Source organism: Aotus nancymaae, unplaced genomic scaffold, assembly GCF_030222135.1.
Source record: "Aotus nancymaae isolate 86718 unplaced genomic scaffold, 86718_ANA_hifiasm-v0.15.2.pri h1tg000006l, whole genome shotgun sequence".
NCBI classification, from domain to species: Eukaryota; Metazoa; Chordata; class Mammalia; order Primates; family Aotidae; genus Aotus; species Aotus nancymaae.
Genome location: NW_026988417.1, coordinates 56,681,176 through 56,695,860, shown reverse-complemented (window position 1 = coordinate 56,695,860; position 14,685 = coordinate 56,681,176). Strand labels below are relative to the sequence as shown.

The 14,685-nt window shown below is 33.5% G+C and overlaps 1 protein-coding gene across 18 annotated transcripts in view; it reads right to left on the bottom strand.

Annotated features, from left to right (window-relative positions):
- ADGRL3 (adhesion G protein-coupled receptor L3) overlaps positions 1-14,685 on the bottom strand; it is an 837,546-nt gene that overhangs the window by 309,860 nt on the left and 513,001 nt on the right. For all 18 annotated transcript variants that reach the window (XM_064367447.1, XM_012453251.3, XM_064367451.1 and 15 more), the window contains one exon: positions 833-1,633. In XM_064367447.1, coding sequence (XP_064223517.1) covers positions 833-1,633 — 801 coding nt within the window. The remainder of the gene's footprint in view (positions 1-832; positions 1,634-14,685) is intronic.

The following is a 14,685-nucleotide window of genomic DNA, read 5'->3' as shown; positions in this document are numbered from 1 at the left end:
ATCTTTTATAAGTTACCTAGTCTTGTTTACATCTTTACAGCAGTGTGAGAATGGACTAATACACTAGCTAAGCATTTTAACCTCTAAATTAAGAGAACTGTGTTCAGCTGAGCACATAAAAATGAAAAAAAATTAAAGCTATTTATGATTGACTTTAAATAATATTAAAAGAAAATGGCATGTTTTCAACGGAAAAAGGGCACTTTTAAATAATTGCAATTAAAGATTATCTCAAGATTACTCAAAACTGTATAAAAATTGCAATGTCTTATAAAAACTAAGATGTATTTTTTCTGTACTTATCAGTTATGAACATTTTTCTCAATATATTAATTAAGTTCATTCAGACACAGGCACACTCAAACTGACAACCTTTCCAAAAGGAGAGGTCATGTATGTTGTTCTCTGTGAGGTGAATACATTGGTGTGGGCTCCTGCAACATAACATCAAGTTAGCCCTTGACATGTTCTAAGTAGATAGCACTTCTGTGGGCATTTCACAATTAATTAGACAGGGTGGCATTCTATTTTATCAGTGGTTTTGTGCACTTCACTACACAAAGAACTAACCTGCTGAAAATGACAAATGCCCTTCAAAGAAGAAGAGCTAAAGACTGGAGCTGAGCAGAATAAAGGAGAGTCTATTTCTTGTAGTTATACATTTTTACAGCTGAAAGTGATCAGAAGCAACCCTCTTTAGATGCAAAGACAAAGAATGATTTCCAGATACACAGGCCAGAAGAACACAAAGAAAGTTTAATAAAAACATAAAATGAACTTACTGAGAACAGCAAATATTTCCCCAAAGAGAATCATAGAAAGTTGAACTTACCTGATCTACTATCCAGAGGTCCAAAATCCAAAGAATATTTCACGACATGGTAGTTATTCCATACATAAAGAAGGTTGTCCCTGGGGTTGTAATCCACAGCTGCAATGTACTGGTATGAATTGGGAAAGGGTACATCCACCAAACTATCCTTGCTTTGGTCAGTGTTGTAAATGTAGTCAATCTTATTCCCAGTGGCCTCATTGTCATCATCCTCATATACAGATTTGACCACATACAGGATTCCACAAATCATAAAGGCATTGGAAGCTGACCTTTTATCATATGCAGTATCCCATGTTCCTTCGATCCGTAGGGTGTAAGGGTTCAATTGACTAATGACAATTTTACCATTGTTTTGTTCTGTTGCATAGATTACCCATAACCCATTTTCATCTACTGCCAGGTCTATGTCAGATTTGCCTCCCCATCGATAGGGGGAGGTATCATGGTAATTGGCATTTGCTATGATAGCCTCTCCACTCTTTATCCTAGTTCGCAAATCAAACTTTACTATGTTTCTGGTGCGTTCTTTATTGAAGAACAAAGCTCCATCATACACAACAAATCCTGTGCCATCCACCCTATGAGGGAGCTTGTAGGTTGTAGTTGGTCTTCCAGCAATGAAGTCATCCTTGGATGAATACTCAGTCAGGGTATCAGTTCTGTAGGGAGTCCAGGGCATATAATAAATCTTGTCAGATGCCTGCAGAGGGTCTTTGCACCATGCCCCAGATTGGTGGTCGGATTCAAACAAATGTTCACTCTGGTATACTCCTTTTAGTAGTCCAGGACAAAGAAAAACTGTTGGAAGGGAAAGAGTTAAATAAATATATTAATTTAATATTTTGTTTTATAGTCTTAGTTTTCATCAAATGGAATGAAACTCTAACAAGAGATACCCACCATCACTTATTTTGCTGCATTCTTTTAAGAACACAAAGTATTCTTCCATATTAATTTTGGCTTCATTTCAAAATCATTTTGTTTACTGAAAAATATCTAGCCTTTTTATAAGTAGCTGTGCATTCCTGTGATTATTACCTTTATAAACATGCTATAACATTTTAGGAAATATATATCAGATGTGACATATGTCTATGTTTTCTATAGACATATAAGAAATACAAGTGTTTATACACAATACTTTTATTAGTTTACTGAAGAACATACTTGGAAACAAAAATTATTGTTTCCACTCTGATGAAATTAGCCATTCAGTAGTTATCATTAAGAAACAGATGAATATCCCATAGTAATTTTTTAATAAAGCAAAAGAAAAGCCCTGTAATACAGGCCACTTTTAGCAAAAAAGCTCTCAAAGTTGCTACAACACACACAGAGCATGCAACCCACACAATTAAAAATGAGTGATGGATGGATATTGGAAGGAAAAGAGAAAGGAAGAAAAAGAAAGGAAAGAAGGAATAAGGAAAGAAGAAAAGGTGAAAGGTTACAGAAAAGAACCCAAGATCTAGATTTTAATCAGTTAAAAATGTCCTGTTAAATACAGTAGTATTGGAACTTAAAAACATGTACCTTTTACTGTTACATGAGAAGAGCATTAAAACCCAAGATTACTTTCTATATTTTGCTGCTCATACTTCAGAATGAAAATGGCCAGGAATCATCCGATTCACTTGATTTTTAGTATGATTCAGTAGCATATCATGTGAATGGTGGTAAGAAAACCTAGCTGATTCATCTGTAATGAAGGGGCTATAAAGCAATGTTTCCCAAAGGGTGGTCCTTGAAGTACGTGTTTCAAGTGGCGTAGCTAGATGTTACACAGAAAGGAAAAAGGGATCCTTAGCCACATGTGCTTAATAAATGTTATATTAAATATAATTGTGGCAGAGATTCTAATAGCTTAGAATTCTAATAGCTTTGAATTCGTGAATCTCCAAGGCAGAAGTGGGAAGGGTGAGCAAATTTCACATGCTAATTGGATCATGGGACCTTTTTCATAGAGCTTCTCTGGAGTAAAGAGCTCCACTGAACCTACTATGGGAAACACTGCTCTACCATATTTGTAAAGCAAACACACTGAAAAATAATCATGCAGTCTATTGTTATGTTTGGAATGATTAGAAGTGCAGTGGGTGAAAAAATTAGGAAATCACAGTAATTTGGATATTGACCCTTTTTTAAAATGATTAAAGTATTATTCTTTTGGAATTAGTGATTAGCTTTTAAACAGTAACTATAAGCATAGATGCAATGGAAAACAATCTAAGGTAAAACTCAGGTAGGTTTTGGAGACTATCAAAAAGAAAAGTACATTACTAAAATGCCCAAAGTTTCACTTTTAAGTAAATAAAAAGTTTGGGGACAGGCTAACTATTAAAATCTTCCATGGCAAGGACAGAGGGCCATCGTCAATATATAATCAATAATTATATTGATTATAAGAATTTCATATGCTTGCTATAATTATAAAGAATAGGCATCCATTATCAAAATTATGTATAAACTTTATGCTAATGTTAATAATCATCCTTGATTACTAACATAACTTACTTTAGGTGGTTCAGAAAACTATTTCCCGTTTCCCCCTAATAGTTAAAAATTAATGGAATAGGGAAACCATGCTAGAGCTTTGCAAAATTTTCTAATATAGAAATAAAAATAAATTAAAGTAACCACTATTCATCACCATGAGTTGGATTTCTAACTACGTAAAAATAAAGGAGCATATATACTGTTGAAAATTTTATACTATTAAACTCTTCTTAGATAAAAGAAGCTGACACTTGTCAGTAATACAGATTAAAGTGAAGTTGAGCAGCAGAAGTAGTAAATAAATTTTCATAAAATAGATAAGAATTAATAACAAAATTATTTTAACTAAATGTTAAACTGTTAAATAACTTAGCCTATAAATAGTATATAATTTATGAAAGGTATTTAATTACCTTTTTGTTCCACTTCTATTGGAGAGAGAGAAGTAAAGAGAGAAAGGAGAAAAGAGAATAGATTAATGGTACGGTATTGGCCAAGCACTTTTTATTCACCTCTTCCAAACTGAAAGTAAATAATTTATTTCACTCATACTTGCTTTATTGAATATTATGTTTTAATAAAACCCATCTCTCTAATACAGTTATTTAAAAATCATTATATGCTTTAAAATACAATATAAACTTTGAGAAAAAGTGCAAAAATTAATCAAACTGTGATTAAATAAACATGCCACTCCAAATTACAGACATAAGAAATACAATATTCATAATAAGAACACAATATTTCCATTTGAAAGGCAGGTCAGCAATTATACAAAGAAAGCTTTCAAATAATTTGGCTAGTCTCACTTATAAATATTATAGTTTGTTCCACTATTTCACATAATAGTTGTGCTTTCTATGCATTTCAAAGGATTTGTTCAGAAGGAACTACTCAGCAAATCATTTTCTAAGGTCTAAGATTTTCCGTAGCTTGTCAGTCTTATGAGAGATGCACCTCATGAGACTACACATTAATGTGGAATGCTCTTACCCTAAATAAATTGATATGGAATCCTTATTGAAGAAAATTTCTCCCTCCTACTCATTAATATTTGATATTATTGTGGAAAAATACTGTGTTTCAGAAAAATACGTTATCAGAAGGTTTAGAAAAATAATGAGCCCCTGGCTCTGGTCTTTTCTGAAATTCTTAACTGAGTCAACATATACTTGTAAAAATAGAGATCCTCAAATATGTTATGTTTATACATTTCAAATTAAATTCCATAATTATTTTTAAGGTACTGAGCAATACAAGTCAGCAAAAGTTTTGGGAAATTGTTAACATATTCACAAACTCATTTTGTTTTACCAGAGAAAATTTGCTACATTCTAACATGAAAAGAGGGACCAATGAGAAAAAAAGAGGAGAATGTCAGGGAAGAATGAGTTCATAACACAAACTTTAAAAAATCACAGATTTCAAGTGATGTAAAACTAAAGCAATTTCAGTGGAAGAGATGAACTGAGATATTATGCACAATAAATCAATTTAAAACTCTAGAAGTTTTCAAAAACAAGTGAGAAATACTGTTTGGTATAATTACATTTGGGTGAGATTTTATGCTTTGATCCAAGCTTGTATGTTTTCAATTATTGTCAAAACCATACTCGTTTCCCTCCAACAACTTTTTTGAAGCCTCAATATCATGTTGCAAAGTGATATTGAGTGGTTTTATTCCTCAATATTACCAAGGAAAAACTGTTATATATCAAAAGTTCTTCTTATAAAGTTGCAAAGGTTATCAAATTTTAGATCCTTCATCTCACTAATTAATAAATATTGTGTTTTAAATAATATCAACTTTCATTTTGGAATCAGGGGTTACATGTACTGGTTTGTTACATGGTTATATAATGTGATGCTGAGGTTTGGGGTACAATTGATCCCTTCACCCAGGCAGTGAGCATAGTATCTAATAGTAAGTTTTTCAACCCTTGCCCTCTTCCCTCCCTCCTTACAAATACTATTTTTAATAATATTTCTTGGACACTTTAAAAAACTTTGTTATAAGATCATAATTTATCATCATCCTCAATTAATCTTTATTGAGTAACTCCAGGGTTTACTGGACTGTATGTCTCAAATAGGCTAATATAGGCATCTCAAGCCTTATCTGAGATGTACCTCATGCTTATACCAGAATAATAACAAACCTGCATTCAGACAGACAACTAGAAGAAGCATAACTAAGCACCTTAACAAAGTGCTTAATCAATAGTCTCCAAAGTATAATTGGCCGATTACAATGAAAGCTGAGGTTGGGGAAAGAAAGTCATACTAAAGTTGACATTTTTCAACTACTGGCCTATAAATAAGTTTTCATAACTATTTTGGATCCTTGAAGTGGCCTTAGATAGAGATATTTTACTGATAAACACAGAGAGAGAGATTTACATTCTGAAACATAAAAATGCACATTTATGGAACTTTAGTCTTCTCATTCTAAAACACAAAAATGCACGTCCATGGAACTTTAGTCTTCTTTCACATAAAATTCATAGACAGTCTTATTTTTGAGTGGAACTTAACTTCTTTGTGAGTTTTATTTCTCTCTTCAACAAAAACTTAATGAGGAAGATAGGTTATGTGACAAAAAAGTATTGACAATGGTATCTGTTATATTCTTCAAATATTCTATACTTTGATAGAAATTTTTATTTTTTGAAATAAAATTAACTCAACTGCCTCTATTAACTCAACTGCCATTTCATAAAATTTTGATTTTGATTCTCCGATACTGTTTAATACCAGAGAAACTGTAGAATAAGTAAAGCTTGCCTCTGTTGATTGCTAGTTACTCAAAATTAAGATTTATTAGGCTGTTGTGCTTTGGAGAAAATTATTATGATCTTGCCCGTGTCATGACTGGCTGTAGCTCATTTATCATTTATTTGATATTTTCAAGACTGAAGTAAAACAGTCCTATAATTTAAGTTGAAACAAGAGAACACAAATAATATTTCCATAACAAAAACTGGCAAGACAATGTAATTTGTCATTGAAAAGCTTAGTAACACTAAGAATTGGCCAGTCATTACCTATCATTTTATTCTGATTCTAGAAGTTTCTCTTCACTGAATAAATAATCAAAAGACACAAATACAAGAAACAAGCACACTACTGTATCCTGCACAACCACATAATAAATACTCAGTAAATAGCTCTATAATTAAATACATAATCCAAATAACAATGAATAATTTTGCTTCTTGATATTTTATGTATGTTATAAAAAGAAAAAATGGTGAAATAAAATCTGGATTCATATATAAAATCATATTGCAATGCATTATCTGCATAATGTCTGTGCATTTTAATGGGTAGGGAGGAAAGTAAAATTTATAAGCAATTTGTATCTCTAACCCATTAAATGTAAAACTGGAGAACAAAAGAAGAAAAAGTATATGGATGGCATTGTGGGTTATGCCGGCAAAAAACATTTGTTGCTATAAAACAGCCTGCAATGATCTAAAAACACAGGACTAAAATATTCCCTTTCCTCTTATCTGTAGTGAGATAATAAATAAATGAATTGCATGATGACAACTATGCTAGGGACTTTTTCAGGATACCTTATTTTTTAGTCTAGTCCAATATCCTGAATTCTGACATAGCTGTCGTTCATTTCCAAATGTTTTTGAAACAGGTTTGTCTCCTTTTCTCTCTACACTTTTTATTTCCAAACTATTTTTACTATTCATTCAGCCTCTATAAACATGTTTATATATTTCCTTAAAGTGATTTCATCGTTGTCCTTTGTCAAACTTAATGTTATAAGCTATATCCTGTGGTTAGAGTAAATGACAAATTCAAATTAAGGGGAATTTTATTCTGTATAAAAGAAAGAAATAGGTAAAAATGACTAGTAAATTTTCCTCTATATTTCCCAAGAGTTCATAAAATAGATATAATATATAGTCATGTTACTGTTTTGAAAAATAAGATATTCGTTCAGTCATTTCTAAATCATATGCAATACCTTTGAATTGCATTGTTTAATTAGAAAAAGTATGAATCACAGACCATACATACGTATTGCTAAGTTTCTAAAAATTGTATTACAAATTACAGAGAAATAAATTTGTTGCATGCCAAAAATTGTTAATGCCATAACTAAGAACTATATACTTGTATTAAATTCTAATGTTTACATTTTTTCTTTTAAACTGTAAATCATAGAAACATTTTCTATTTACAATGTAAATGTTCCAAATGAATAGAATGCTACAATCCAATAATGCCCCTATATTTCTGTCATATATAAGAAAAACGACACTTACAGGGCACATAACATGGTAATAAAATATTAAATAATTTATAAACAATTTTTTTCATTGCAATGTAGCAGTATTATTAACAGAATGAGGTTTCTTGTTACATTTGGTTTAGACTATATAAATACATTTGGGTACCTTTATCACACACCACCTGGGCAGTTAGGAAGATGGCAGAAAGGCAAACTAAGTAAGTAATTATAAAATCACAACCAAAGTTACCTATAAGTTGCATAATCGAAAGTTCACATTAATACAGTTTAAGCATCCTAGATAAAAAATCTGAAATAAAAAATGTTCCAGTGAGCATTTCCTTTGAGCAACATGTTTGCACTAAAAAAATCTTAGATTTTGGAGCGTTTCAGTTTTCCAAAACAATGAATATATTTCAAATCCCAAACGTCCAAAATTTGAAACATTTCTGATCGCAAGCATTTCAGATAAGGGATACTCAACCTGTACATTACATATGAACAACATGTTATAATTTAATAAAATGCTGCACATGAATCACCTTCGTGAATTCTTGAAGAATTAACAACACAACCATGTGATGTAGTATTTATTATTCCCATCAGTGAAGAGTAAAGAGGGTGAAAACACTAAAGGGTTTGACCAAGGTCAACCCTGGTAGGTGACAGAGTCCTGCCATTTGTCTAGTACGTTACGCTGACTCTCACAATGTACAAACCCAAGGAAACCCAGTTTGATTGTTGTATTCTTTTTCTCCATTTCCTTCCTGTCACTAAATCTATGAAGAAGCTTATTTTAGAGAAGACAAACATATAAATAGAATCTCCCTGAGAGTAGGCACTATATCTGGTATAATATTCCTTCATTAAGCATTGGAGTTTTGCATACAAAACTAACTAATATTCAAGTAGACATTTAAATGCAGGCACTTTCATTATCCAAATGAAAGTGAGGCACAAATGAGGAAACTGAGGCACAAATACCGTGGCTCTATGGCTAATAAGCTTAGGTGGCCAAGCTTTGTTTAGGTAGAGTTGAAATAGGAATCCCAGTTTGGATACTATAAATATATTCATTATTGATGTTCAATAAGATGAAAATGGATCTTACTCATCTACAGTGCTCAACACATAAACAGAGCTCAATTAATATTTGCCATGCTTTGTGCAATGACTAAATGACACTAAGGTATTTTCAAAGAAAGGGACTGGTTGCCACACTTTTCAGTGCTATCACCCCTTCAGACTAGTGTGCTAGTATTACAAAGTGACTCTCCAGGGAAGATAAAATAACAGGAAAAAAATGGTTTCCACATTTCTTGACCAAGGAAAACCAAGATTTCTCTTATCACTGAAAACAAATCTATGCTGAATAACGCATGTCTCCCTATTTGTTACTATTCTGAAACAGATAATTCTCTTCTTCCATTTCACTTCCACCAAGAAATACAGAAGCACTTCAGTAAATAGAAAGAAAAAAAGATGTGAAGTTCATTAAATTTTTTGGTATACTGCATATCAAAAATTCTGACAGACATCTGTCTCTTTCTGTAAATAAAGTACTAATCCTTTATTTAATGAGACACAGGAGTAATCTCTGCAGCTCAGCTTCTAAATGATGTTTTTCAAATAATACCCATGCATCAGTGAATAAAAGTGCTGTTCAAGCGCCTTGTATTACAATGGCTTTATATAATTTGTTTCCAAAATTAACACCTCCTAATAAATTTCATCCTGGAATATGCAGATTGAAAATGCCAATAATTCATAAATGCTTTCGCTAGCCACATTCTAATTTAAACATTTAAATACAGTATCCATAGATGCTACAGAAACTGAGATGGTCTTTTATTTTATATCAACATTCCATTCCTTGATGGATCTGCAAAACCTTTCAAACCATCAATTTAGCCTTTTAGAAGAAAATGCAGCTCTTAGTAGAGCCTTTTGAGAATCTATTTATAATAGCTTTAGTAAAAATAATAATTTTTCAAAGTTATTATTGGTAATACTTAAAGTTGATACATTTGCTTCTTCAATGATGTACCTTTGTTATACTGATTTGTTACCACTACATAATAACTACACGACATTTAGAGTTGCTAAACAAAGGCAGAGTTACCTCAGAGTATGTAAGACTAAATATGCATGTTTATGTATTAAATCCACTGAATGCATCCGTGGAGCTACTGTTATGTGCAACACACTTGGATCTGTGAATAGGGACAAATAGTAACAATCATAACACTTAACAGTTACTGAATGTGTACTCTGTGAAGTCAACTTGCGAAACACTTCATCCTCATTGAAACTCATGACTTTGGTGGTGCTATTATTACAGGAATTATTAAGAAATTATTTTAGGCAGATAGAAAGGGTAAGGAGTCCTCGGTAAGGCTTTCTCTTTTAATAAAAACAGTTCCCGAAACATTTCTTTAACAGAAGGCAGCTTGAAAAACCTGACTGGCAAGCATTGATATGCAAATGCTGGGGACTAGAAACCGGATCCAACGGTTCCCACCAACTTCTCGTGACCACATGTGCTAGGTGTCATGGCCGCCTCTAGATAACACCATATGTGCAGAACATCATGGCAACCTGCATCTGTATATTAAAAGGCTAAGGTGGGAAGGCCAGTTTTTTTCACTGGCTAAGTGAATGAAACACCTGGTAAAACCAATCCCCTGGGTCCTATGCAAATCAGACCGCTTCCTCCAGCCTCCCAATAAAACCTACTGCTTTCTATGGAAGAGGTGTTTTTTTTTTTTTCTCTGTTCAGAGCCCTCCCTTCCTCTGCATGGGCGAGGTTTTTTCCTTCTTTCTTGCCTATTAAACTTCCTTATCCTTAAAACCACTCCATGTGTGTCCGTGTCATTAATATTATTGGTGCCAGACAAAGGACCCTGGTGTTTCTCCAGTCATTGGAGCCATATCACCATTAAGACCATGCTATAAAGGACAAACTGATCTCTGCCTCAGGGAAACTTGCAGTCTAATAACTGGTGATTTTTAGTATACTTATTTACCAAAGATAAGCTGTTCTTAAATGCTCTCAAATAAACCTGTGTAAAGACATTATAAACTGACCAGAAAGAAGTGAATGATGGAGAAAGGGGGAACTGTCAAGAGAAGCTGAAATTAGAAACACTAGAAAAGACAGTTTGACTAAAATTAAACTTCCCATGGAAAATGTCATCTATTCGTTCTTAAGACATATATTTTTGACTAATTCTTATTACTAGGTTCTATACATCGAGCTCTGGATATGTACCAAATATGATATTAAAAACGAATCTAGATCTAATTTCAGAAATTTAGTAAATACTTTTAAATTAATAGTCCCAGAGTTTGGGGGCTGAAAGTATGTTAGATACATTTAGTTTAAGCTGATATTTTATAAATAAGAAAAAGGAAACTAGATAATTGAGACATTAGCGCCAAATCACAGTTTATTTTAGATGAATTGGCATCCCAATTTTATCAAACATCAAAAAACCTGTAAGTGAAGATCTTAAACCTACCTTCTAAGGGTTTCAGTTGACATATATAGGATATATTTGACATATGTCAATTTCTAAAGAATTCTACAATTAATTTTTTGTTTCAATTCTAAAAATCATATTTGTACAAATGAACATATTATTCACCATGTTATTATTAAACACGAAATATTTTCTGTTCTTTGGCTAGTGAATCCAGCTCCAAGTTGACCGAGGCATCTGAAATAATTCTACAAAATGCCAGAATATTACATAGCTCTTCAGCATTTCTAGGCTATTCCTCAAGATGCTGGGTTTTGTTGGTGTTTTGCTTTTTTCTTACGGAACGTTTTGGTGGGTTTTGTAGTCTTATTCTCTTGCATGAAATGATGATAGTGAGGAAAGAGACCCTTAATCCTCTTACATTTCTGAGAGCACTTCCCCCTAGACTTCTACATTGCATTTCAACAGGAGAAGTAAAGGCTGGCAGACCTGGGCACCACCCTTAATCATGCTCCTGTAGATCACAGGCATAGTATGGAGGAATCTTTCAGGAAGGCATTGTTTTTGCTTTAACATGATCAAATCCCCACCTAGTCATGTATTACATGCCTACCTCATGGATCAAGACCCTTTCACATGTAATTTCTAGAACTGTGAGCCTTTAAAAGGGCAAGGATTTTCTTTGTCGAGGAGCTTGGCTATTGGGGCATTCAGGCCAGCTGCAGCTCCCGGCCTAATAAATAACCATTTCCTTCCCAGTTTGGTCTTGAGAGGTTTGTTTGTGGTCTTTCCTACTTCAATAGAAACTTACCATTCCGAGATTAATTCACAAGATTTCAAGAGCTTTGGTAAAGACAATGTGTAGTTATAATTCTATCAGAAATAAAGTAACTTGACTTCTTACAGCTCTGGGTTTATCTTGTCAATAGAATTAGGATAGCAATTTCTGCCCTCATAATCCATAAAATTGTTAAGTGAATCAAAAATTACCACATTACTTACTACTTTATTTTAAATATTCCTCAGGATTAAATAGTAAACTGTGATTTGGGGCTAAAATCTCAATTATCTGGTTTCATTTTTCTCATTTATAAAATATTGGCTCAAATAAATGATATCTGAGTCTTTAGATTCATTACTATAATCTTCCAATATGTGCTTCTTATACAATTTTTACATAGTTTCAGAAAATTCAATCAATCTATTATCTCTAGGAAGAAATTTTTATACAAATAATATTTGTTTTTCAGGCTTTCTATGAATTTTCTGTTCATATTTGAAAGGCCAAATATTTTGTAAACGCTACATGAAGCTTTTGATTTTCGTTTAATTTTTGTCTTACCCAATCTGCTTTGTCACTGAGCACTCACATACCTCGAAAGGGGAGTGATGGGAGGAAAGGATGACTTACACAATGATTATTGCTTGTGAAAGTGACTCTGTCCATGCAAAACCCTCAAGTATAGTGTAATGGTTAATACTGAGTGTCAATGTGATTGGATTTAAAGACACAAAGTATTGTTCATGGGTGTGTCTGTGAGGGTGTTACCAAAGGAGATGAACATTTAAATCAGTGGACTGGGAGAGGCAGACCCATCCTCAATCTGGGTGGACACCATCTGATCCGATGCCAGTGCAGGGGCTAGAATAAAGCAGGCAGAAGAAGTTGGAAAGAGCAAACTTGTTGAGTATTCTGGGCTTCATCTTTTATCTGTGCTGGATGCTTCCTGCCCTCACACATCAGACTAAAATTTCTTCAGCTTTTGGACCCTTGGACTTACATCAGTGATTTTCAAGGGCTCTCAGGCCTTCCGCCACAGACTGAAGGCTGCACTGTCAGCTTCCCTACTTTTGAGGTTCTGGGACTCGGACTGGATTCCTCGCTCCTCAGCTTTTAGACGCTTATTCTGAGACTTCACCTTGTGATCCTGTGAGTCAATAGGGAACCCAAATACTGTTGCTAAGAAAGATTTGTAATCTGTGTAATTCCTCCTTATTGATATTCAAATTTAAGTTATTCTTAGTCCTAATTATTTGGTATTTACATTACACCATTATATTTTCTCGGTATTCCCTCTATTATCTTATTTAATCCTCACATCAACCCTGCTGAGATTATTGTCACCATTATGCAGATAAGTACAAGGCTCATATAACTAGTAATTGGTAGAGCTGGTGTTTGAACTTTGAAGCCTGCACTAAACCTCTGTGCTTTGCTCTCTGGGAAAACAGAACATAATGATTATGATAATTATGAGGACAACTCATATTTATTGAGTGCCTGCTACTTCCTTATTATCCAATTAATACATACCACTAACAATTAGATAGTGTCATGATTTCAAGATTACACAGGCAAAAATTGTGGTACAAATAACTAAAAAAAAATAGTAAGTGCCACATCAAAGATACAATGCCAGGCTTCTCACCAGAGTACAATTGTTAAACCACTATCTTTCATGTGTAAGCTACTATTATTGAATATCTCCATTGATTAAAGAGAAAATACTATTCCCAGCTATCCCTATTACTGTCTAAATGCCACGAGTGCTTTATCTGTTAAGCTATATTCAGCAAAAATAGAAAATGAGTTGATGGTCTGCTTTCAATAAAAATATGATTGTGATTTCAACAAACAAAACAAGTAACTAGGAATAAATTTTATCTTACAAAGTAACACTCTAAGTTTTGCTAAAGAATCTCTTCTCAAAGTTATCTATTTAAGATCTCTTTTCAGATTATTATGCTTTTCTTGGACACCATTTAGGACAGTACCACATTCCAGACTTACAAGGTACATGTTGGTCACTTGGAAAGCAGAAGCTGGCATTTGACTTAAGTCAGTAATGTCTGACAGGGGTCAGGTGCGGTGGCTCACGCCTGTAATCCCAGCATTGTGAGGGGTTAAGGCGGGCATACCACTTGAGGTCAGGAGATGGAGACCAGCCTGGCCAACATAACAAAGACTCATCTCTACTAAAAGTACATAAATTAGCCAGGCATGGCAGTGGACGCCTGTAGTCCCAGCGACTTAGGAGACTGAGGCAGGAGAATCTCTTGAATCTGGGAGGCAGAGGTTGCAGTGAGCTGAACACCACTGCACTCCAGCTTGGGTGACAGGGAGAGACTCTGTCTTAAAAAACTAAAAATAAAAAATGTCTGAAAGATGTGAAAGAAACGTAGACATAGAAGAATTAAATATGCCAGGAAGAAAGTGGTACACATAAAACTATTTGCTAGTATTTGTCTTACTTGAAAAAAAAATCATGTTTTATTCATCATGTATCTTACAGTAAACTTGTAAAAGTATCAGTTTTTTCACATGGTTCCTCCTGTTTCTTCTTTCATTCTTCAGTGACCATCATAGTGTTCTTGAGACAATTCAGTAGCATTATGTCATTGGCCTAATCAAATATCGCTAATTGGATAGTGAATAGTTTCTACTTATTTTCCATTCTTTATAATGCATTTAGTTCTGGAGTACTGGAATATTTAATACAAGAATTGCATGCCTCTGAGAATGATGGCATCGTCTTCCCTATCTGTTTTCCTTACAAATTTATGTTCCTCCTATGAGAGAGAGTGACAGAAAGAATACATATTCCTTAAAATATAGGTAT